This window comes from Symphodus melops (genome assembly GCF_947650265.1).
Source record: "Symphodus melops genome assembly, chromosome: 23".
Lineage (NCBI taxonomy): Eukaryota > Metazoa > Chordata > Actinopteri > Labriformes > Labridae > Symphodus > Symphodus melops.
This window is the reverse complement of record NC_136713.1, coordinates 10,816,247-10,841,796: the sequence shown is the minus strand read 5'-3', so window position 1 is coordinate 10,841,796 and position 25,550 is coordinate 10,816,247. Positions and strand designations below refer to the sequence as shown.

The 25,550-nt window shown below is 40.8% G+C and overlaps 5 protein-coding genes and 2 long non-coding RNA genes across 7 annotated transcripts in view; 6 read left to right on the top strand and 1 right to left on the bottom strand.

Moving 5' to 3' along the window:
- LOC306818489 overlaps positions 1-3,239 on the top strand; it is a 29,946-nt gene extending 26,707 nt beyond the window's left edge. The window contains exon 3 of the long non-coding RNA XR_013778257.1: positions 3,178-3,239. This is a non-coding gene — a long non-coding RNA (uncharacterized lncRNA). The remainder of the gene's footprint in view (positions 1-3,177) is intronic.
- Positions 629-2,430, bottom strand: gemin8 (gem (nuclear organelle) associated protein 8). Its single transcript, XM_079336484.1, has 3 exons — positions 2,333-2,430; positions 1,581-1,923; positions 629-1,493 (listed from the first exon to the last, which is right to left on the bottom strand). The coding sequence occupies exons 1-3, from the start codon at positions 2,333-2,335 to the stop codon at positions 1,234-1,236; spliced, it is 606 nt and encodes a 201-aa protein (XP_079192610.1). The 5' UTR covers positions 2,336-2,430; the 3' UTR covers positions 629-1,233.
- A 2,330-nt stretch (positions 3,240-5,569) lies between the features above and the next one.
- LOC306818756 (uncharacterized protein) lies at positions 5,570-7,262 on the top strand. The gene is made up of 5 exons (XM_079336477.1): positions 5,570-5,720; positions 5,825-6,130; positions 6,250-6,367; positions 6,771-6,858; positions 6,956-7,262. The coding sequence occupies exons 1-5, from the start codon at positions 5,654-5,656 to the stop codon at positions 7,085-7,087; spliced, it is 711 nt and encodes a 236-aa protein (XP_079192603.1). The 5' UTR covers positions 5,570-5,653; the 3' UTR covers positions 7,088-7,262.
- A 90-nt stretch (positions 7,263-7,352) lies between these two features.
- On the top strand, positions 7,353-12,681 carry LOC306818757 (uncharacterized protein). The gene is made up of 5 exons (XM_079336478.1): positions 7,353-7,874; positions 8,015-8,320; positions 9,032-9,155; positions 9,242-9,284; positions 11,760-12,681. The coding sequence occupies exons 1-5, from the start codon at positions 7,814-7,816 to the stop codon at positions 11,898-11,900; spliced, it is 675 nt and encodes a 224-aa protein (XP_079192604.1). The 5' UTR covers positions 7,353-7,813; the 3' UTR covers positions 11,901-12,681.
- Positions 12,682-14,007: 1,326 nt separating this feature from the next.
- LOC306818577 lies at positions 14,008-14,568 on the top strand. Its single transcript, XR_013778290.1, has 3 exons — positions 14,008-14,253; positions 14,330-14,372; positions 14,551-14,568. It is a non-coding gene; the product is annotated as an uncharacterized lncRNA (long non-coding RNA).
- Positions 14,569-15,880: 1,312 nt separating this feature from the next.
- LOC306818484 (uncharacterized protein) lies at positions 15,881-18,297 on the top strand. The gene is made up of 6 exons (XM_079336103.1): positions 15,881-16,064; positions 16,255-16,302; positions 16,434-16,742; positions 17,382-17,499; positions 17,830-17,866; positions 17,957-18,297. Exons 1-6 carry the CDS (start codon positions 16,001-16,003, stop codon positions 18,101-18,103), a joined length of 723 nt encoding a protein of 240 aa, XP_079192229.1. The 5' UTR covers positions 15,881-16,000; the 3' UTR covers positions 18,104-18,297.
- Positions 18,298-21,968: 3,671 nt separating this feature from the next.
- On the top strand, positions 21,969-25,461 carry LOC306819007 (OX-2 membrane glycoprotein-like). Its single transcript, XM_079336762.1, has 6 exons — positions 21,969-22,028; positions 22,534-22,623; positions 23,387-23,638; positions 23,816-24,160; positions 25,047-25,143; positions 25,297-25,461. The coding sequence occupies exons 1-6, from the start codon at positions 21,989-21,991 to the stop codon at positions 25,328-25,330; spliced, it is 858 nt and encodes a 285-aa protein (XP_079192888.1). The 5' UTR covers positions 21,969-21,988; the 3' UTR covers positions 25,331-25,461.
- The last annotated feature ends 89 nt before the right edge of the window (positions 25,462-25,550 follow it).

The window sequence follows — 25,550 nt, the reverse complement described above, 5'->3', positions numbered from 1 at the left end:
CGACCAGCAGGAGATGAAAACAAATCTCTGCAGCAGCAGCAACAAAAAAAAACTGGCCTCATTGCTTCTTAAAATATTAAAACGAAAGTAGGAAAAAATAGACGAATAAAAAAAAGTCCGCTTACCCATTTTATCCAACTGTCGTGCAAATTGCCCCTGAGACAAGAAGTGACTGAAGTCCCCAGATAATGTCCACAGGTTGTTGGAAGGGGGCAGCGAAACAAACTGGACGTCCCGTTTGGGAATCAGAGGGAGGTGGGGGTAGATGGGATGACGTCATAGTCCGGCTAGAAATGGCTCAGACTTTATTTATCCGTATTATTAAGAAAACAGTGCAGACTGGTTTTCGTGTGGTACTCTGAACACATCAGAAGCTTTACAGGTAAGACTGCACAGGTAGTGTGCAGGATTTAGACTTTGTGCCACTTCCTGAGCAAGCAGGATGGGCAAACATCTTTTAAACTAATGGAGATGTCTCTCTTACGTAATATGCAGACTGTCAGACTGAAACTTTTATATTTTGGGCACCGAGTGGAACATGTTTAATTAAATTTAAAAAAGTCTGCTTTGCTAAAGTGTGCCCAAGAGCTTTAAAGCTGTCCTATAATAACAGAGAAGTACCAGGAAGGACTACTGGTGAAGCTTTTTTTTAATTTTTTTTATTCCAAACACTTTATTATAAACAGAATTTATATTAAAAAAACATCAGTCTGTTAAAAAGAAGAAAAAAAAAGGTTGCTGAAGATAAAAGAATAATCAGCGCCCCTCCTGGGAAACGCCACAAACAGCTTTGAACACGATGTCAGAATCAGAGAGGCACGGCTTAGAAACAACAACAACAACAAATCAGCGTTTGTGTTCGTGGTTCAGGGGGAATATCAGAGGCAGCCATGCGGGAACACTTTTCTACATTTGAGTACAGGAGGAGGATCGCAAACGCTCTTCTCGTGGCTAAACTGAGTTGACGGGCATAAGAGGAGCGGCGTGCAACATGGCGGAGCTGGAGGGTAAACGGGAGCAGATGAGGAGGACACAGGCAGGTACATGTTTGAATATATTTAAATCACCTGCGGCGGCTCGACTGTACCTCTGACCCTCAGCTGACTTCAGAGCGGTTTACTGCTGTGCCCTCAAATAAGAGAGAAGCTTCAGTAAATATGTAAAGCGACACACAATCAAACATGTTGTAGCAGCCAATAGGAAACAAGATAACCAAGCGGGAGTTCTCCACCGTCACAGTTTCAGTGGAATGACGGGCCAGTACTTGGGCTGTTTGCGGTCGCAGTTTCTGTTGAAATTGAGCTGCATCGCCGCCTCCATGGCCAGGATCTTTGCCGAGTCCTCGCCGTACAGCTTCCTCATCTCCGCCCCTCGTCTCTCGCCGGGTCGCTCAAGGGGAGGAGCCGCGCTGCTTCGCCACGAGACGCCGTGCAGGTCCTGGTCTGCCGGCACGTAGCCGCCGTGCTGCTCCGCTTCCATCTCCTGCTGCTTCTCTGCAAGGACGGGACGACAGGTTATTCTTAGGCGCAGTACCTCGACCTCGTGGGCGTTTCCTCAACATCCACGTGTCGCGCACTCACTCAGCTCCTCTCTGTGTTTCTCCGTCTGGGCGAAGTACTGCCGAAGCTCCTCGCTGATCTCCATGTTGCTGACGTCACACTCGATCTCGCTGTCCGAGCTGCTCCCCTCCTCCTCCTCCTCCTCCTCCTCTTCAGAGCCACGGTCTCCCTCGTGCCAGTCTGCATAACGCTGCTGGCCGCTGGCGGGCTCCTCCTGGCAGTATCCAGGGCCGTAGGCGGCCATTAAGGCCTTTCTGTAGGCACGCCGGTGCCTCTGGTGCCAGGCCATCGCCTGCTGGTAGTGCTGCCAGTAGCGGCTGTACACTGGGCTGGAAAACCAGGACATCACAGTGCTCACGTCCTCCTGCCAATGAGAAGCATTTGTGCCTCAGATCGTTCAATCAAACATCTCCAGTTATTGCTTTATCTCAAATTATCTTGTTTTTGATTCTTTTTTTTAATGTACACTGTTCACTTTGTTTTCCACCAACGTGCAGTGGGTTTGAACTCAGTAGCTCATGACACACTCATGTTGGCCATGCTGCAAAGATTTATATCTGAAGAAATCCAAACATGTCGTGGAAAAAGATCTGATCTGATTAAAATATTAATGTCGGGTATCCAATCCCATCAGGTGACTGTTTGGAAAACTTATTAGTTTGGACTCCTAAAGACAATAAACTGTGCTCCTGTTGAATCTGACTGAGAGAAAAAAAACCAGAAGTGATGAATATCCACCTCTGTGTTACATTCATCATCTTCTGTTTACTCACCATGTCTGAAGAAGCTGCAGTCTTCCTGCTGAAAACCTCCTAATTCAGAAAGACACAATAACTGATGAGGACAGTTCACAAGAGCTGACTATTACGATGTCAACAACATGTGCTTCATGTAAAAGTAAAAACTTCAAACACTGAACATCATGAGCTGCAGACTTTAACACCTTTAAACACAATCATGTTGCTCACAAACGGGATTAAATGAAACGTACAGATAGAATAAAGACGCCTCTCTTTAAGTTCATATTTACCTCTGTTGTGCTATCTGGTTTTGCGGCTCATGGTACTTCCTCAGAGGAAATTTCCCAGCAGCCTTTGAGCCATCGCCGAATTCGACCAACTTGTGCACGTGGCGCCACCCAGTGGACACAGCGCGAGCATGCAGCTTGTTTCGATTTAGTGAGCTGGATTTCACTCTGGAAATAAGCAAAACTATAAAAAAAAAAAAAGACAAAACATATCTTTGCGGCATGTTTATAGGCTGGCAAAAAAGGGCCCAAAAAATCTGTTTGAATAGAAGTACATTAAATTATCTCGAGTGAGGCTTATCGAGGTTATCTTTTTTATATTAAAATATACAGTATATCTCATCCTTTTGATTTTTTGATTTTTATCCAAGTGTGGTTCTCTAGTTCAACTTTCAGAAAGCTCTCTATGTGAAATGATCACCACAGTCTTTGTTTCAGTCTTGTGCATGTAAAACATAAGAAACGTTAAATAATGATTTAATGTAAGACAGCTATAGTACTGTGTTATTTGTGAATATTGGTATTGTCCAAATTTGTACTTGTACTTGTCTGACTAAATCAACTGTAGTTTCTCTGCATCTTTTTATCCAGACCATGAATCAAAACAGACGAGTCCCCCGCTGGCCCTGAAACGCACCGGAAGTCCCGCCTCCCAGGTGAGCTTTATGTCTGCCTGCACCTTTGTCGTTGAAGAAAAAGCGCCACCTGGTGGACAATTTAGTTTTAACATGTCATGCACAGTTAAATTACCGATTTGGTTCCATTGACATCTTCTAAAAACATGCAGACCACAGGTGATTATGTCAGACAAAACTCACTTGTGTACCTGAATGCATCACATACTTCAATTAGAATAGATGTGACCTAAAAGGATGTTTTCTCTTCTTGCAACAGCTCACTGCACAGAAAAAGACAGCTTCCTTTATATTTCTATTACACTTATATGTCGTCTTCAACTCCACCATGTGGTCAAAACCATCGCAACAAGTGTGTATAAGTCTATAATGAAGTACTTTTAATGCATTTACATAACATGCACTGCACTGTCACTCATCCAATAACCAAAGAAAATGTGATAAATAAGTCGATATCTCTAGAAAACAACCGAAATGTGCTTGTTATTACAGAAAAAAGAAAAAATCATACAATGGTTTGTTGCATGGAGACAGATCCACAAAAACATCACCCAATGTGTATGTTAGGTGTTTGATGAGACAAAACTCAAAATGTTCAATGACATTGCACTGTGGTATTTTTGGCCGGTGGTGTACAGCGGAGTACGTCTGAGTGTTCGAGTGCTGAGAGACATATTTGACTCTCAATCTGGGTCATGCTTTGGCTTCAGGCTTCAAAGCTTTCAGAGAAAATGCAAAAAGACAGATGTGCCTTTTCCCAACACGTACCCTCCTATGCTGGATTTGACAAAGGAACACATCTAAAAATAAAGCATCTCCTCTTTTCCAGATCATAGTCTTTCTAAAATATACCTTTTGTTGCAGCTTTGAAATCTATGAAGAAGGCCGTCAATAATGGATTAAACTCCTTTACGCACATCTTTTTCACGCCTGTCTTATGACTGTAGCTTAGTTTCCTCACTCAGACCGGTTCGCAGCATTTTAACCACATACACACATCGGTGGCTGTCTGCAACACAAACAACTTCAAGTGTTGGCCTCCATGTTTGATGTTCTTCATGTTCTTCTATACCTGGTTTCATAAGCTGCTGTTGGTGGTGTGTCTGCATGAATAAGTCTGCCTGCTTACTCGTCACTGTTGTGGTTTTTAGTTAGCGTAAAGCTGTTTCCTTTCCAGCCCAAACAAACAAAGCTTGGGCCTGAGAGAGGAGCGAAGCAAACGATGTCCTGCAAACTTTTAACATCTCCTGATTCCAAGTGTTCAGTGTTCAAGCGCCTCTTGTATTAGGGAACGTGCTGGAAGCTCACATTAAAACTCCAGTCAGCCCTGGTGATTCTGAAAAGTTCACAATGTATCACAAGAAAAAGTTGTTAACTGGATTGAGTGTGAGTTAAATTCATTCTGATACTCGTCTCTTCTCTCACCACACGTGTATGGTGAGTGTACCCGCTTGATTCGATCGTCAAGGAGAGGGACAAAACACCGGTCTAATCTTACACTTCAGTGTCCCAGTTACAAAGTCTGTTTGAGCACATTTGACTTGTCTGTGTGGACTCAACAGACTCCTTAAGTTTGTGTGTATGTTTTAGTGACTCCACAGAGGACGCGTTCTGCAGCAGCCGGGCCGGCCTGCAGCTCTGTGGAAATCACCGCCGTCCTGTGTGCATGTAAGTGTGCAACAAACACTTTCAAAGAGTGAATGTGAGCGTGGAATCTGTCTCTTTGGACCCGGAAGGTTTTAATTGTCCTCTGAACTTGTCTGAGCGCTCTGTGGGGTCTGACTCTGAGGACTTCAAATAGGCTTATAATCTTTTTTTATGGGGGGGATCCACATCACTGTTATGGGGACGTCTGCAGAGGTTTGTGTACCTCTACTTCGTTGCAACTCATCACACTCCATCTCAAGCTCTGATATGTGCACTAAAACTCTTTATCACATAATGACTATGAGACGTAACACATCCTGTTCAGATGTGATGCATCCAAAATGTTACAGACGGATCATTCCTCTTCATTTTTCTTCATCGATAAACTTTGCACGCAACGCTTGGCACGGCAACAAGAGAGGGAGGCTTCCTACTGTCATTGCAAAATGTCCACATTTTGGGCCCCTGCTTTGGTTTAAGTCAGGGGCCGCCTGTTGGTCTGGGGCCCAAAGCGGTTTCCTGTCATGCCTGTTGACAAGCTGGATGCTCTGAACCCTCAAACAAAAACACAACAAGAAAAACCCCGAAGGCACAATTCTTTTTCAGTGGCTCCAAAAGAAGCTGATGTGGCCGTAAATTGAAAGTAGAAGCAGCAAAGTTCACTTCTGTTTCACATCAGCCTCTTCATTGAGATATAAGAGTTTGAGGTTGCAGTGTTATAATTCAGAGAGCTTTCAGAGTCCTCTGCAGTCGGCCAGACGTCCCTTTTAGATCTTCTGGTCAGTATGTGCGGATTAAAACATGCATTTCTTATTTTCGCTCTTCATGTGTCACTGTGCGCTCTCATTGAAGGTAAGCCGTCTTTATCCTCCTCATTTGATCAGTGTCGTCTTCGCTCTGCAGCCGTGACCCGAGAGTCGCTGATATTTTTGTATTTTTTACTTTTGGGGTTGCAGTGACAGTTGAGAAAAAAATTGTGCAAGAGGTGAACGCCCAACCGGTCTGCACCAGGACAAACATGGGGCCGATTATATTTGTGAGCTGTCGAATCAGTACAGGGAGACACCACAACGAAGAGTGTCGTCTGATACCGGAGACGAAGTCCGACTGTGAATTTGACTCCAGGTTCAGTCTGGTAAACAGGAATCAGATGGTTTACCTCGGCCTCACTGGTTTAAAAAGAGGGGACAGTGGGAGTTACACCTGTGAGTGCTCGTACGAAGGAGGAACACAAGTCATCCAGCTTGAAATAACCGTGGAAGGTAAGAAAGTTGTTACAGAGGAAATATGCAGTGAAACACTTTTTAGATGGTGCATTCAGGTCAGATTGATTTCATATGGATGTTGACTTTTTTTTCTTTTCTTTTTTTTAAATGTATAGCAGAAGAAGAGGAGAAGGAGTTGATTGCTACACTCGTGATCCCCCTAGCTGTCGCCTCGACATTAACCCTTACAGCTGGAATAATCTGCGCTCTTTACTGCCGAAGAAAGCGTAACAGGTGAGACACTCCTGCTTATTCCTCAAACAGTGATGACACCATGAGAGCACTTTACAGGCAGAGAGTAAACATGTGTGGCTCATGTAAATGTAAGATATAAACCGACTCTTTAGATGTTTGTGCTGAAGGTTTTTAGACCTTTATTTAGAGATAGGACAGCGGATGGAAATCAGGGAGAGAGTGAGAGTCAAACCCAGGCTGCCCACTTGGAGGACTGTAGTCTCTGTACATGGGGAGCACACACTAACCACTAGGCGACGTGCACCCCCATCCACCTGCATATTTTAAAATGATTGACTTTAGTTGTTTTTAGCTAATCTTACAAAAGCGTGCGTTTCCTTTTATTTTATTCTTGAGAGGCGACAGGTTGACGACTAACTGGGACATTTATTTCTTCTTACAGAGAAGTCACAAGACCTGTCACCTTTGAATTAAGCAGATGTGAAACTCCCGAGGGTTTTGAGAGCAGATACACTTCTCTAAATTGTTTGGTAACGAGGCTGGAGTTATGACATCTGATATTATTTATATTTTATGCATATTTTGATGAGATAAATGTTTTCTAAGATTTTGGTGTCTCCTCCCTAGGACCAAGATGAATCCTACGCAGGCCTCGATCAGACAGCCTGTGACATCCACCAGACTTTCTCCTCTTATCTCCCCGAACGTGATGCTGAGACAAACCCAGTTGACATGATCTATGAAACTTTTAGAGAATAAGTGATGGGTGTTGTATTCAACACGTTTGGAAAAACACATCTTTATTGCCTAAAATGCATATTTTTATAGAGAAAAATACATTTCCAAAACAATACTTGTGTTGTGTGCGATGTTGTGTTTTGCATTCCCAGTCAGTACCTGTGTGTCCAGTCGGACTTAAAGCTGTTTGCTTGCACTTCCTGGCGTTGTTTCCTCATTTCTTGATCTTTGCTTAAAACCCTCGCCGTATTATTTTCTTCAAAAAAAAAAATTAAAAAAAAAAAAAATCCTGCACACCTTGTTTGGTTGTTTCTGACCTCAATCTGAGGCCTGCAAGTGCGTGGGCCTTCCTCAGCTTGAAGTCTCTTTGGTTCAGTGCATTTATGTCTGTGGTTGCCGTTGTACATTTACTGTATCCTTGCATGTCACAAGGGTTCCTCTTCTTCTCGTGGCTGCATCATAATCCTTGAACCATCAGATCAAAGGTCTGAGATAGATGGAGTGATTGACGTGCATTGTTGGCATTGTTTTCTGACTTGCTTATTGTGAAGTGTGTTTTAACATTGAAGCAGAAGCAGTGTGGTCTTGCACTTCCTTTTAAGACACTTTACACCAACCTGTTGAGGGTGTGAGGTTTACTGTAGCCAGAGGAAGAAGTAAAGACGCAGGTAGGTCGGCCCTCCTTCCTACACTTCAGCTCACTGTACACCCACAGCAGCAGCCAAACTGTTGAGACGTCTGTCCAGAATGGTTCGATGGAAACTGTTTGTTCTGCCTCTGATGCTCGCGCTTTACGTCGACAGCAAAGGTACTTATACAAGTGTGTTTAATACAACTAACACGTCTCATTTCCTTTTAATTTGTTCATATAATACTGTGAATTTGTATATTTTTTTGCACATTAAAAACATTAATTTAACGAAATGCTCATTGTATTTGGGATTTCAGTGTCTGTCATAGATCTTGAGAAAACCATGGGCAGAGAACCAAATGTCACACCGATATGCAGCCTGAATATCACCCAACTGATCGTTTGTAAGGTCCGCACGGAGGCGAGTCCTGGAGAAGAGTGTTCTCTGTTTTATCGACTTGATTTTGAGAACGAATGTGACCCCAGAGTCCGACTCAAGAAAGAGAATCAGACAGTAGTTCTGGATTTAACCAGTTTAACACCAGTGGATAGTGGGAACTACACCTGTGAATGCTCAACAACTACAGGAACACATTTCCTCCATCTCAACATCACTGTGAAAGGTAAAATCTCTATTTATGTTTTTAACTTCATGTCTCTGGTTATTTTCCATGGTGGTGATCACCGTCAAACACTTTGTACATGTGAAGATAGTTTAAAATATAATGTAAAATAACCGATAGGTAAGGGCTGTTAAAGTGCACATAACCAGAAGAGGAAAGAGGACTGCAGTATTATACTCAAGTAAAGGTGCTCTTACTTTGATGAGATTTTACCAAAGTACAAGTCAAATCTCCAGCTTCAAAAAAAGGGCTCGAGGAAAAGTCAAAAGTATCTTGTTAAAAATGCACTTAAAGTAAAAGTTTTCCTTTTGATCTCTCCTGTGCACACAAGGATGTCAATGTTAAAATTGTTTTAACTTAAAAGAAAATCTTTATAAATTAACGTCCAATAATGAAATAAAACATGTCGACGCTGAGACATTTCAAACCCTTCGGGAGGCCTGATTAAGGCCTCTTTTTTTTTTTACTGAGTTTATTTCAGTTAAATTATTTATATTTAAAACCTATGTAAATAAAAGTAAAGTTACCGATTTTAAAAGCTACTTTAAAAGTACAAGTTCACAAAAAAAAAACACTCAATTATAGTAATGCAAGTAAATGTCTTTGGATAGTTTCCACCTCTGCACCGATCATAAAACACCTCCAACATAAAATGTCTCTAACGTTTCGAGTGTTAACACGAGTGATGTTGGTTTATTCTTTATGTTTTAGAGGATGAAGCATCAAGCAGCGTCCCTGACAAGTCTTTCACAAAGCTGCTTCTAATCGGTGTGGTTATATTGATCATAATCATTGGCATTATCCTTGGATTTATCTACATAGTAATGCATCATGGGTAAGAAACTGAAATATAATAAATGAACTGAGAAAAAGCTTCCAGAGTTACTGATCGCTTCCTGCAATCTTTCTTTGTCATTTAAGAAACAGGAGACGACCGGAGCGACCAGCAAGTCCACCACTTACGGTAAAATGCTCTAAAATAGTCGTATTTCCCGATGCTTGACATCGTCCATATTCTGGTAAAAAGATTGTGGTTTTTTTTGCAGGAGCACATAGAAGACATCGAGCCGTACAGCACCTTCATGCAGAGAGAGAACAGCCTTTACTCTGTCCTCAAAATGCCCAGTCGTAAAACCAAAAGGAATCAATCAACCGGGATGACACAGATTTACGAAGACTTTTAAATACTTTGAACTGTACGACATCGATTCTAATATGATGCATGCTGATCCCATTGCAAAACAAGTGAAACAAGATATTGGGTCCATAAAGTGTAATAATTCGCTTTGAAGCCAAGTCAAGTTTTCTTTGTCATTTCAATACAAAGTCCTCAGTGACACGAGAACTGTGACGCTACGTATAATGAGAGTAAACGCAAAGACAAGAAGGTGGTTTAAATAGCTAAATTACTAAACGGGCAAACCCGTACGACTGTGTGATCTTTTCAACAGCTCTCACTGTCTCTGGTTCTGGTCTCAGGCGGACCAGTTTCTGAACCAGGAAGTGGTAGAGCTGCTCAGGATGCTCTCTACAGTCCCTCTGTAAAATGTGGTGATCTGCAGGATCATAACAACGTGAGCTAATTTAGTGTTATTCAAAAAGAAGTTCATCATCTCTATAAAGTCTAACGAGCCTGAAAGAACGGGGGGGGACGAGGGGTTAAATTTGATTTGATGAACATCTTTAAACAGTTAAGCGAGAACTGTTGTTGACCTGACATTTACATTTTTATTTTCCATCATGAACTTCCTGTCTTTACCAAAAACTACCTTGCGGCTTTCTTTAAGCCGCCTCCATCACGTTGCGGACGCCCCTTCACCTCCTTCATGCTTCCTTCGCTCGGGTATCTGCACACAGGCGGCCTCACAGAGAGATAACCAGCAGACGCCTCTACGTCTGGTTTAACTGATATTTCCAGTCAGTGGTTCTTACATTGTCAGGGTTCCTTTTGATTCGTTAATTGTGTTTGTTTGTGGTGTCCTCGCTGGTCACATGGTTTCTCCTCTCCTCTTGGGTGATGGTGGCTGATTCGTATTCCTTGAACCCTCTGAGTACCAGCTTAAAGGCCTGAGATAAGGGGGGGGGGGGTTTTAACATTGAAGCAGAAGCAGTGTGGTCTTGCACTTCCTTTTAAAAACACTTTACACCAACCTGTTGAGGGTGTGAGGTTTACTGTAGCCAGAGGAAGAAGTAAAGACGTGGGTAGGTCGGCCCTCCTTCCTACACTTCAGCTCACTGTACACCCACAGCAGCAGCCAAACTGTTCAGACGTCTGTCCAGAATGGTTCGATGGAAACTGTTTGTTCTGCCTCTGATGCTCGCGCTTTACGTCGACAGCAAAGGTACTTATACAAGTCAGTTAAATACAACTAACACGTCTGAATTCATTTTACATTTTTGAAAGAATTCTGTAATTTGCTAAAATAATTTTGCATGTTAAAAGCATTAATCAATTTAAGCTAAATGTAATGAAATGCTCATTGTATTTGGGATTTCAGAGTCTGTCATAGATCTTGAGAAAACCATGGGCAGAGAACCAAATGTCACACCGATATGCAGTAACTCAAGTCTGAATGACACCATACTGATCATTTGTAAGGTCCGCACGGAGGCGAGTCCTGGAGAAGAGTGTTCTCTGTTGTATCGACTTCAACGTTATCTTGAGAATAAATGTGACCCCAGAGTCCGACTCAAGGAAGAGAATCAGACAGTAGTTCTGGATTTAACCAGTTTAACACCAGTGGATAGTGGGAACTACACCTGTCAATGCGCAACATCTACAGGAACAAAGTTCATCCATCTCAACATCACTGTGAAAGGTAAAATCTCTATTTATGTTTTTAACTTCATGTCTCTGGTTATTTTCCAAAAATGTATTTATCTTAAGATACAGTACAATAAAACATAAGTACGCACACATTACATAAAACACAGATGACATAAAATGCCATCATCTCATTTCATCTAAATGTTTCTTCAAAGACGGTTAAAACACAAGTTTTCAACCTGATGTTGATTTCATTCTTCACGTTTTAGAAGCATCAAGCAGCGTTCCTGAAAAGTCTTTCACACAGCTGCTTGTGATCGGTGTGATCATATCGATCATAATCATCGGCATTATCCTAGGAGTGATGCATCATGGGTAAGAAACTAATGTGGAAGAACTGAGAAGAAGCTCCAAGAGTTCCATCAATACTGATCTTTCTTTGTCCTTTAAGAAACAGGAGACGACAGGAGCGACCAGCAAGTTCACCACTAACGGTAAAATGCTCTAAAATATTCGTCCAACTTCACGACGCTTCACATTATCAATATTCTGTTGAGACCTGATGAAGTCCTTTAACGGTGACAGGATAGGAGAGGATTTTAAGAGTCTGGATTTGATCTTCAGTCAGACTTTTTAAAACATGATAATGTGATATTTCATGTTTCTATATAGGACCAAGGTGAACCAGATAACCCCTATGAAGTCCTTCAACACCCATCACGTGACCTCTATGACACCATCACCTATGAGCATCATCCACAAGACGCCAAGAGCGACGACTGCACATCAGGAAATAGACGATACAGAGATTGAGCAGAGATGGGAAGTCGATGAAAACTTTTGAAGTCAATGAATAAAATGTAAGGTCAAAGGAGGATGTATCTGTAGCAGACTTTAACAACACATCAACTCCTGCATGAAACTGGAAAACCTGCAGCTTCATTTTCCTCCAGCTGAGCTTCCCTTTATGAAAGCTTGCTGCGTGTCACGTCTCTGTTTATGCTTTATGGCGGTCAGCTCAGGAGCCGAACATGTGGAAATTGTACTCTGATATGAAAACAATTCATGTTATTGAATGAGGAATAAAAGTGAGCTCACAGTGTAAATGAACCAATATCTCACAAGAGGGCGCACTGTGACGCTGAACATCACCACGGCTGTGATTGGTTCAGATGTGATGACGTTCAGTCAAACAGCACAAACGGCTTTTATTCAACAATTTTACAAGAGGCAATAATCAAAGATATTAAACAACCTCTGATTTAGTTTTTTAACAGCTGCTTTGCATGAGGTCATTTTTAATGTTTCAATTTATCAGCAAAACGTGAAGAAATTCTGTTGATTGTTTTGGTGGCATGTGTGAATTAAAGGTTCAGTACCTGCAGTAGCCAAAGAGAGCAGGCAGACCGGGAATCGCACCAGCAGGATGTTGCATATTTTAATATCTCACCTCCATCTTCAGCCAACATTTCATCCTTATTCTTTTTTTTTTTCTTCATCCTGACGTTGATCGTCCTCCATGTTTGTTTTTCTTCTGAAATAAAAAATGCATCATGAAAAGAATGGCAGTATACAGATCAACTAATACAACAAACAATGTGACGGGATGAGAGAAGATACCTGTGGCTGCCTGATACAGGTGGTCTCCATATGCTGTTGTAGAGTTATAAGAGTGCGATGTGGTGATGACACACTGGTTTCCTTGTTGGGGACATTTTATGTTACTGAGCTGCAGAGACCACAGAGCTTTCTATGTACTGCTGATGCACAGTCCTATAAATATGTCGTGGCCACAAAAGCGAACATCTCAGTTTAAGCGAGTCTTGTGACACACTGTCGCTCATGTAAGATTCACATTGAAAGACCACTGCACACAACGCTTAATGTTGGTGTGAGAACTTGACTGCAGGTTACAAGAAAGGTGTTAAAGTTATGAGTCCTGTCATGTAACAGAAGAAGCGTCATGCAGGACTTCCTTTATAGAAGAGCTCTCACGACCTTTGTGAGAGTCAGTAACTAAACAGTGCAACAAGTGTTTTTACCGTCCAGTCTTAGAATAGTTTGTGCTCGACCAGCTGCCCAGTATGGACAACTTGACACTGTGCTTTGCTCTGCTGATGCCTCTAATATTGTGTTTTGGCAGCACAGGTAATGTACACAAACTTTTTTTATTTCTTCATGTTGTTCTGCTGTTGGTTTATAGAAAGCAACGACACAGCATTGCAAACATGCAGCAAAAGCGTTTGACTGCGTTTCATATTGTTCATGAAGCAAATAATCATTTCCTCATATTGTCTGCAGTGAATAATGACACCTGTGGAGGAAAACTCAGTCAATCAGACGCTACAGGTATGACTACTGTACAGGAGCATTTATTCTTTATGAGCCAGTTTGACAGATCTGAAGACTCACTGTAGCTTAAAGTAAATATGCTAACCTAAATAGAATTAGTTATTCCAGATTTGTTTCTATGTTTGCAGTGACTCTGGTGAAAACCATCCGGAGACAAACAGATGTTACACCACTATGCTTTAACGACACACTGAATGTCATCTTTCTGATCGTTTGTAAGATCAGCACAAAGAGAAGGGGAGAAAAATGTCTGCTGTCTTATCGAGTCGGACCTGGCTTTGAGAACAAATGTGACTCCAGAGTCACACTTATGACGGAGAATCAGATGTTCTTTCTACAGCTGAACAGTTTAACACCAGAGGACGATGGGAACTACACCTGTGAGTGTTCATGTTTGGGGGGATCTAACATTATCCATCTGAATGTCACTGTGGAAGGTAATTTACATTTCCTCTCATACTTTAGCTTAATACAAGCTCCTTCGTTTATCATAACTGTAAAACTGAATTATCCTGCTTGTTCTGAAAGGTCACACACACACACACACACACACATGCACACAGTCATATATATGATACATTAAAATATAGTGAACATAACCACCGATATTTGTTGTTAAACTTTAATGTTTCTTCAAAGACGGTGAAAACTCGAGTGATAACCTCCCTGATGTTGATTTTATTCTTCACGTTTTAGAAGCATCAATCAGCGTTCCTGAAAAGTCTTTCACACAGCTGCTTGTGATCGGTGTGATCATATTGATCATAATCATCGGCATTATCCTTGGATTTATCTACAGAGTGATGCATCATGGGTAAGAAACTAATGTGGAAGAACTGAGAAGAAGCTCCAAGAGTTCCATCAATACTGATCTTTCTTTGTCCTTTAAGAAACAGGAGACGACAGGAGCGACCAGCAAGTCCACCACTTACGGTAAAATGCTCTAAAATATTCGTCCAACTTCACGACGCTTCACATTATCAATATTCTGTTGAGACCTGATGAAGTCCTTTAACGGTGACAGGATGGGAGAGGATTTTAAAAGTCTGGATTTGATCTTCAGTCAGACTTTTTAAAACATGATAATGTGATATTTCATGTTTCTATATAGGACCAAGGTGAACCAGATAACCCCTATGAAGTCCTTCAACACCCATCACGTGACCTCTATGACACCGTCACCTATGAGCATCATCCACAAGACGCCAAGAGCGACGGCTGCACATCAGGAAACAGACGATACAGAGATTGAGCAGAGATGGGAAGTCGATGAAAACTTTTGAATTCAATGAATAAAATGTAAGGTGAAAGGAGGATGTATCTGTAGCAGACACAACAACACATCAACTCCTGCATGAAACTGGAAAACCTGCAGCTTCATTTTCCTCCAACTGAGCTTCCCTTTATGAAAGCTTGCTGCGTGTCACGTCTCTGTTTATGCTTTATGGCGGTCAGCTCAGGAGCCGAACATGTGGAAATTGTTCTCTGATGTGAAAACAATTCATGTTATTGAATGAGGAATAAAAGTGAGCTCACAGTGTAAATGAACCAATATCTCACAAGAGGGCGCACTGTGACGCTGAACATCACCACGGCTGTGATTGGTCCAGACGTGATGATGTTCAGTCAAACAGCACAAACGGCTTTTATTCAACAATTTTACCAGAGGCAATAATCAAAGATATTAAACAACCTCTGATTTTGTTTTTTTCACAGCTACTTTGCATGAGGTCATTTTTAATGTTTCAATTTATCAGCAAAATGTGAAGAAATTCTGTTGATTGTTTTTGTGGCATGTGTGAATTAAAGGTTTAGTACCTGCAGTAGCCAAAGAGAGCAGGCAGACCGGGAATCGCACCAGCAGGATGTTGCATATTTTAATATCTCACCTCCATCTTCAGCCAACATTTCATCCAAACTCTTTTTTATCTTTTTTCTTCATCCTGACGTTGATTGTCCTCCATGTTTGTTTTTCTTCTAAAATAAAAAATGCATCATGAAAAGAATGGCGGTATACAGATCAACTAATACAACAAACAATGTAACCTGATGAGAGAAGATACCTGTGGCTGCCTGATACAGGTGGTCTCCATATGCTGTTGTAGAGTTATAAGAGTGCGATGTGGTGATGACACACTGGTTTCCTTGTGAGGGACATTTTATGTTACTGAGCTGCAGAAACCACAGAGCTTTCTATGTCCTGCTGATGCACAGTCCTATAAATATGTCATGGCCACAAAAGCGAACATCTCAGTTTAAGCGAGTCTTGTGACACTCTGTCTCTTATGTAAGATTCACATTGAAAGACCACTGCACACAACGCTTAATGTTGGTCAGACCTTTGGTGGATGCAGCTCAAATTGGAGTGTGAGAACTTGACTTGCAGGTTACAAGAAAGGTGTTAAAGTTATGAGTCCTGTCATGTAAAAGAAGAAGCGTCATGCAGGACTTCCTTTATAGAAGAGCTCTCACTACCTTTGTGAGAGTCAGTAACTAAACAGTGCAACAAGTGTTTTTAACGTCCAGTCTTAGAATAGTTTGTGCTCGACCAGCTGCCCAGTATGGACAACTTGACATTGTGCTTTGCTCTGCTGATGCCTCTAATATTGTGTTTTGGCAGCACAGGTAATGTACACAAACTTTTTTTATTTCTTCATGTTGTTCAGCTTTTGGTTTATAGAAAGCAACGTTGCAAAAATACAGCAAAAGTGTTTGACTACGTTTCATATTGTCATGTCAATGATTCTTCCAAATATTTTTATTTATTTATATAAATGTGTAATCATAAATAATCATTTCCTCATATTGTCTGCAGCGAATAATGACACCTGTGGAGGAAAACTCAGTCAATCAGACGCTGAAGGTAGGATTACTGTACAGGAGTATTTATTCTTTATGAGCCAGTTTGACAGATCTGAAGACTCACTGTAGCTTAAAGTAAATATGCTAACCTAAATAGAATTAGTTATTCCAGATTTGTTTCTATGTTTGCAGTGACTCTGGTGAAAACCATCCGGAGACAAACAGATGTTACACCACTATGCTTTAACGACACACTGAACGTCATCTTTCTGATCGTTTGTAAGATCAGCACAAAGAGAAGGGGAGAAAAATGCATTCTGTCTTATCGAGTCGGACCTGGCTTTGAGAACAAATGTGACTCCAGAGTCACACTTATGACGGAGAATCAGATGATGTTTCTTCAGTTTAACAGTTTAACACCAGAGGACGGTGGGAACTACACCTGTGAGTGTTCATGTTTGGGGGGATCTAACATTATCCATCTGAATGTCACTGTGGAAGGTAATTTACATTTCCTCTCATACTTTAGCTTAATACAAGCTCCTTCGTTTATCATCATTGTAAAACTCCTGAATTATCCTGCTTGTTCTTAAAAGTCACATGTTATTCTCTTTTTCAACAATTGTAAATAGTCTCAGGTCTCCCAAACAAGTTTCTATGAAGTTACTGGGTTTTAAATCCACTCTGATCCTGTATTTGATCATTACTATAAACCTCTCTATTTCAGCCCTGCTCAGAACAGGCTGTTTCTGTGTCTGTAGCTTTAAATATGTAAATGAGCCATGTCTGACCACGCCCCCTCTCTGGAAGGAAATGCAGCTCGGGCTTTTCTCACTCCATGTCGTATTGTTAACATTGAAAAGGCAGACTCAGAGGGCAGAACAAACACCTACCTGTGGGAGTGTCACCCACCTGGGGGGAGGGGTTACTGCCCTTTGTGATGTCATGACGAGAAAAGACACATATTAGTGTTTGTGTTGTATTTTGCATAAGTGACCTTTAATTTTTCACACTTTGATTTGTCAATTCTCGTCATACCATTTTTCGTGTGACTTTACACATCATGCATTAGACTATTTATATTACCTCACAAGGACAAAACTTTCGTGTCACGTTATTCTTTTGTTTTTAATCTTTTAGAGGTGAAAGGTGCGAGCAGCTACCTACCAATTCCAATGTTTCCTTTGACGGTTGTTTCTGCAGTCGTGATTATAACTGGAATAATCCTTGGGTTTATCTACAGACGCATGCGCCACAGGTAAGAGACTACAGTTATCTAAGAAACTTGTTTTAATGAAGCTTAACTCCCCCACCCAGGGGCATGGCCTGATGGGTAGTCAGGGGTGGGATGGGGAAATCTAATTGGCCACCACAGGTGCCACCATCAAACTCCTAAATAGAAATGAATAAATATATTAAACGGAAATAAACAAAAACAGCATAATGTCATTTTCAATCAAATACATTGTAAGATCATGGGTTAAAGTGACACACAGCAGACAGTGTTTGTTTATTTATTTTCTGAAAAATGGATTTTAAAAAGCATTGTGAAGATTTATTACAGATGTTTTGTTGTTTCACCTTGCAGAAAACCAAGAGAACCACAGAGCACTCTGCAAATCCTGGTACTGTTAACACATTTTATAATAGATTTTTCTAATGATGTTTGCAATTTATTCAACGTAATTGTTTTTTTTAATTGTGTCTTTTTGAAGGAGCCTCATGACATTGAACCTTACAGCACCTTCATACAGAAAGACGTGGGGCTGTATTCAGTCGTCCACTTGCACGGCTGTAACTCAAACACGAACAATTCAAAGACGTTTACAAGAGAGGAAAAGCATGCAGGGAAGTTGTTGTAAATTTATAATTCTTGTCTTCATCTCTATTCCAATGCACACTCGTTAAAATCGCTGTGGATTAATCAGCATGAGTCATAGAGTTAATATAAACAGCTGTCCATTTTCCCAATGGAAGTACAGTATGTGCAGTATGTGTCACTGTCCACATGGTGGCACTGTTTAACTCTCTCATAAATCCCTATTTTTTCATTCAATCTGCTCATCAGTTTTGGTTTCACTCTTAACAACAACCAGGCCAAAAAAATAATTAGTGCGCAGCAAAGATGGGAAAGACTATATAGTGTATTTAATTCAGTGCTGTAGGTGTCGATGTGCACCATTTCAGCACGTAACTTTTGGACCTTCTTCCAGTCGACTGCTATGCTATGCTATGCTATGCTATGCTATGCTACACATTTATGCTGCTTTAACGTCAGGGTCAAAGCCCGGCGATGGAATTTTGGAGCATGCGCAGAATGCCTCGGCCGGTTTGTGTATGATTGATGTGCATACATGTGTGATAGTCTGACTGAAATCAGATGTAGCACCTTTTTTTTTACTGTTCCTGTTATTCGTTGTTTAAATGTGTAACGTTAGGTTTGTAGTTGACTGATGTGTTTAATAAACTTGTAACAATGAAACCACTGCTCATTTTTTAGGTGTTGTCCTCTTCTTTTCTTTCTAAGAATGAGGTAAATCTTCTGTGTTCACTCGACACAAAGAGAATAGATTAAGTCAGCTTTAGTCAGGGAGATTTCAGGGAAACGAGTCAGCTCTTCTAAAATGCAGGCGTCACCTATAAAAAAGCTTGCGATGCTTCCCGGGGATCAAAACGTCAAGAACCTGAAGAAGAGAAGGATGTTTGTGTTATAAATGACAGAAGATGTAGCGATAGTATTAATCCACATTAACACAAAGGACATGTTTCTTTCCGTTTCTGTTACTGTGCTTGAATAATAAGAGGTAATTAAATCATTTCAAACCACTTAAGTATTCCCCCATGTCATAGTCACATGTCGTGCCCAGATTGCGATCAACAGAAAAACAACTCAGTTATAAATAGATAATAAAAAATGAGCACCAGCATAACTTTGTGTTTGAAGTCAAATCTACATCCTTACCTTATTATGAATGACTCTTATTCTCCTTAAATCAAAACAATATGTCATACAAGAATTTGTATTTGAACTAGTTCAGTGTGTGCTGCTAAAGACATGAACCAGGATGTGAACTTGTTTATTTCTGCTGGATGTACACTTTAAAAAAAGGATTGAATTGCAGCCTCCGGGGGGGGGGTAACAAAAAGCCATTATACACAAAAATCCAAAAAGCGGAAAAAAAATCTGAGGGGAAAGGCAAAGACAGGGCAAAAAGGCAGCCTAAGACACAAGAAGAAGAAGCGCGAGGAAGAGGCATCACAAGGGACGACACACTGAACTGGACAAAAGAGAGGACACAACAAGCGTGCACACCTTCCTTTCCTTGTTAATGTTCCCGAGGGAACCTTCCCCAGGGATTAATACAGTGTCCTTCTATCTGTGACTCTCTATAGATAGTGTTTCAAAATCCGAGAAGGGGCTTTTATGCCACAAATAGGTGATACTTATTTTTCCCCCTCAATCATCAATAAAACAGAAGCCACGCTACAAGCTATGTTTTTCACTTTGCACGCTAGATTCCAATTACACTGCTGGTTGCGCAGGTACTTTCCTCAGGTAAAGAATAGTTAGGAAATGAAAACAAAAGGACAGATCAAAGTCTAAAGTAATAGATGTATAAAAAAGAAATAGCTTCAACTCCTTTTTGTGATGTGACGCTAAATCCCACATTTGACATCTGCGGTTGAAAGGTGCACTATATACAGTATGGCTCATGCATTCCTGAGGAAATGAAACATCAACACTCATATTGATTTATAAATTAAGGGAGTGCCCTGACTTCCTCGTGACTTCACTTTTCTCAGGCTTTGAACATGTCTGCACGCGCTGATAATGAATGGTCATAACCTCAATCCCAGAAGAGCTACTAGGTTCTTTCCTCTAAAATTCAGAAGAACGGACTCCCCCCTTCTTGTTGTTTTGTACACAAGATGAAAATAAGAACTTCCTCAAGTGATATTAATGGTTGTATACATCATGATAGAGGCATGATGGGCCATGCAGTCTGACATCAAGGGTTCAAATCCAGCCCTCACCTCTATCCCTGTTGTTTTCTTCTGGGCTGTGCCGTCATTGATCGAAAGAAAAACGCAGGAAAGGCCCAAGGATGTACACATATTACATAAGATGGTAGTAGTTGTTACATCCCGCCAAGTGGAAACCAAACACAATGACCCTCTCAAACACATTTGTTTGTTTTTAACAATACACACCATAACTCAGACTTCAGGGAGAGCACAGGCTGATCTACATCAATAACTCCAACGAACTCCAATGATCAGAGAAAATCAAATCTGTGCACCTTACCTAAGAAGTCCCTGACAGAAAAACAACCAAGAAAACATCACCAACCCTTCGAGAGACAGAACTATCGAATGATAAGAATAAAAACAGGTTTATAATAATTGATCATACAAACTTTCTGAGTGACATTTTTTAGCCACTCCCACTCAGGCAAACAGAATTAAACTGTACCACCTGAACAATTAACCCATCGATCAATTATCACCACCTAGTGTCCAGATTAAATAAATAAATATGTATTATATACACACACTAAATTGGCTCCGACATTACCACTACAATTAATGTAATCATACCTTGGCAATATTTTCTTTTCAGTTTTCTTATCAAACATCTATTCTGTTTCATTTTCAGAGTTTCATTCTCACTACACATTCCCTTCTTATTGCTCAAGATAAATTAGGACATTGTTTCACAAGAATGTAATCCACCCTTGTGTTGGTCATAGTTCAGAGTTCAACAGAGGGGTGTTAATTTTTTTTTATAATGATTTCTTCTTTTTTTGAGTGGCTTTTAGGACTTTATTTATACGGGACAGTCTCTGTTCATGGGGCGCCTGCTCTGTGCTAAAGCCTTCCCCCCTTTGCTTTACTGTATCTCCTACGAATAATATTAACAAGGGTTCATATCACACAGACTATGTTTCCTGTTTTGATCAGATGACAAAATGTGGAACATTTGAAATTATTGCCACTCTCAAACCAATGTGGTGCGACAGAGGACCTTCAAATGTATTGATTAGCAGAGGAAATGGAGCCATTATTTCATTAGAGGTTAGGATATGAATATGCCTAAGAGGGTTCTCTCTCACTACTGGTGGACTTTCCAATCACAAGATGTCATGTCACAACTTGGCACACACAAAAAGAAAACAATACAGTATATACCCACATGCTTTCTTATAGGTATAGTGACGGGTCAAGACTGCTGGGAAATGTTGTCACAGTAACACCACGGAGTAGAACTTCTGCTTCTGGGGATTTTTTTTGATCGCCTGAGAATAGTTTGTACATACAGTAAAATGTGTAGTTGGGTGGAGTTCACAGAAGTAATTTAAGAAATAGTTAAATGAGCATTCAGAGAAAGACAGTGTGAGTAAAGGAGGTTCATAATGGCTGACTGATGTTCTCAGTGTTTGCCCTCTGTTAAAGACTATGAAAGTAAAAGCAGTTGCATCATGGCATAAATACATGCCCATTATAAGAAAACACATAATTACTTCACACAGGCAGCAATCAGATGTCCATAATTATTTCACGTAATAACATTAAGCCACGCCCCTTATATAAGGACTGTGACTTGATTTCTGTAATTGAATCGAGCTGTGGTCAGCCTGTAGAGTACACAGTCTTCTCTTCCCCTCCCTCTACCACAAACAGCTGACTTATTTAAAGGGCTGTCGAGGAACAAAAGTGAAACTTGACTCGACTGCTGCAGAGACAAAATGTTGCTCCTCCTGATATTTGCTGGGTTGTTGTTTCAAGGTAAGGGACATTTAAATAATACTGTGATTTCAGAGCAAAAACTAAATAATCAGACCGGCATATTTTTATTTTTAACCTTTTTTTTTTTAGTCTTGAACCTGTTTTAGAGATATGACCTCAACAGATGCTCCTGCCATCAGCTCTTTATTTACTGCATCGGCTGCTTTGTATGCCAAAGTAACTATGGAGCAAAGCCTGTTTATACAGCCTCACAGGTGGTAGTGTTTTAGACCATAATAAGATAAGTTTGTGTGTCTGACAGCTACATTACTCTGTACTTGTTTGGGGAGGAGGGCTTGGTGAGCTGTTATTAGACTTGTTAGAGCATTAAATGTTTTACATCAGAAATTGTCACCATAGCTCGACCTGTATGAACAAACTGTCCTGGTGTTATCAGCTGAGATAATTAAAAGCCTCTGTGTGAGTGTACACAGGCGTTACATAACAGTAAGACATAGAGCTTCAGTACTCTAAACATGCACTCACTCTGTTTCTTTACCGTCAGGCTCAGTGTCACAGATCACCAGTCATGGAAACAAAACAGCAGAGTATGGGAGGGATGCGTACTACAGCTGTGAAATAGCAAACCCAAACGGTAAGTTAAACTTTAGATTAAAGGTAAGGATGATCGAGAAGCCCATCACTGCTGTTCAGGGTTTTTGAAGTCGCCTTGTGCGTGTTGGTTTTCTTAGAGAAGGGAGAGAAGAGACTCAGGTTCAAATTGAACAAACCAGAAAGTTTAATGAAGCAAGGAGATACAATGCAGATAGCGAGGGCGTTGTCTCAGCTGAGGGTCGACCTCGCTGACTCGCACGTCAGCTACCAAAACCAGAGAGTAGACAAGGAATGTAAGAAATCACAGGATTGTATACAGTCGTAAGGTGCCTCCTCTAAAATGTTGGTGTGCTGTGTTAGCAGAAGTTTTAGCGGAGATGAGGTGATGTTCGTGTGTTAGTTTCTGATAAAGATAAGATAAGATAAGATAAGATAAGATAAAGATGAACCAAAGTGGAAACCTCTGCTGTTGAAAGTCTTCATTGCAAAACATCGCCTCTGCAGTTCCTTAGTTGTCCTCTTGAGGTTGACTCTAAAAGTTTTCAGTCCAAATTAACAGGATTTTGCCTGGTTGAAAAAACAGTTTTCCATCTTGCGAGCTTAACTTTTTCTCCGCCCAAAACAAATCTGTCAGAATTTCCGACATGGCGTCTGCCAAGGTTTGGATTCACAAAGCTTCTTCAGAAACCAATGAGTGACATCACTACGGCCATGTCTAGCACAGACTATGGATAAATGTCATGATTTTTTTGTCTTCTGTTTTCGCTGTAAATACCAACTGGAGGATGACCGTCTCCCAACAGGTGTGCTGCAGGTCACGTGGCAGAGACTTTTCGGAGACGACTCCATCGAGAATCTGGCCAGTTTCAGCAAACGCTTTGGAGAGCAAGTGAATCAGCCTTACCTCGGGAAAGTAGTGTTCACAGAGGCGTCGCTGAGCTCCACGTCCATCACTGTGAAGAACGTAACGTGGGAAGATGAAGGATGTTATATTTGCTCCTTCAACATTTACCCTGAAGGGTCTCAAAGGAGGCAGAGATGTCTCACAGTGCAAGGTAAATCTAAAGCAGTCATTATAATTCTGAAAGAGAAGCGAAATAATTAGTTCTGGATGGTTTTTGCAAAAGCTTTTGACTTTTTCACCTTTTTGTCAACCTTACATTAAACCGCTTAAAATAACTCGAACATTGGCTTCAGCTTCCCAAAATGACCAGTTTTCCCTCTCCTCAAAGGAATATCACATGTGGAAACAAAAGGGTTTCATCCTAACAGCAGTGAACTGAAGGGGGATGAAGAGGAGGTGGAGGTTGAGGTTAGCTGCTCTGCTACAGGTAAACCAGCTCCAACCATTCGGTGGCGTTTCCCCTTTGACGCCACACAGTTAGAAAAACCAACAAAGGCCACAATCAGAAACGGAGGCCGGACGTTTACAAGCAGCAGCAACATCACCCTGAAGGTCCCTTCAGACTGGAGTGGGTATGTGGACTGTGTGCTGAACGAAGGTGCGATGGGACAAAGACTGGTGACGGTCCCTTTTTCTTTTGGAGAGGAAGAGGAGGAGAAGAAGGAGGAGAAAGGTAGGTCACACTGTGTGTCGACGTCATGATGTGGATGGAGTGTTGTTTTGTTCCAGGAGGATAGTTTGATGAATGTATGGAGAAGGATTAACCTCACAGACTGAAGAGGCTGTTAGACCAATCATTAACCACTCTCTCTTCAAATGAACTAATCATGATGAGCAGAAAAAAGAGTCCCAGCTGTAAAATAGAAAGTCAAGCGATGAGGTAAAAAAAATATATACATATATTTGTAAAAAAATCTCAAATATCCAAGTTTTGCAAAACAAAATCCAAATGATGAGATTAAAAATCAGAATATTAAAATCAAATTTAAAGCAGAAAAATTACATGTTGATTAAAGTCACTATTGAGAGATACAATAAAGCCTCTATCATGCGATAAAACGTCAAAACAATGAAAAAACCATGATTATGTAAAAGAAAAAAACAGGAGTTAGAGTGTAATTTAATTTCAACATTTTTTACAGAGAAGTTCGGTGTCACTAGCCCACTAAACTCCACAGAAATGAAAACGTCATTGGAGTGACATCTGGCTTTGTGTCCCACATCAATAACACTTGAATGTCACTGAACACGTCAAACTAGCTAAGTGGGAAAGAACCTGATATCCAGTGAATAGTCACAGTCTGTCTGGGAAGTGTAGTACTAACAGACTGATGGAGAACTGAATATCTATGCTTTGAGTCAGCTGTGATCAAAGAGTCACTCTATCTTTACTTTTGCTTTCATTTCGTGAGAAAGCCGTCATGTTGACAGGATCTGGGCAGGTCATTCCCCACACAGCAGGAAGTCATGTTGACATTTAACTGTGTATGTTCATTCCTCTTTCTAGGCCGTCCTCTTACAGTATCCCTGAGCTCTAACTCCTGGGCTTTTTCTCTCAGTAGTGAAACGGCTGTCTCAGTCAGGAATTGCCCTCGTCATCAGTTCGACAGTGTTTATCGTCTTCATCGTTGCTGCTGTGGCACTGAAGAGACAAAGGTGAGTTATTAAACATTATGTAAGAAGGTGTATCTGTGTTCTCCTTGCCACTTTATATAAAATGTGCATTATTGTTATTTAATGTACGTTAGCATATATTATTATAATGTCCTGCTCACTGTATAATAAACCTGAACTTTCTCTCTTGCACAGGTTAAAGAAAAACAAAAGGAATGAAAACGTTTAAGAAACATGCTGCAAGCCTGTCCTGTCAATGTGAGCTTGAGAATATTATCTAAGTCTGTATTTATTGCATCTAACATGTAGCGAGGTAAAAGAGAACTATAAGCTATTAGACTTCTTTATAAGACTTGTTTTTTTCACGAGTGGTTAACGACCCGCACTTTATCAGAGAGGTTGAATATGAATATTACAGTTCAAAAGTTCCTCCAAGCGGACGGCCGGGT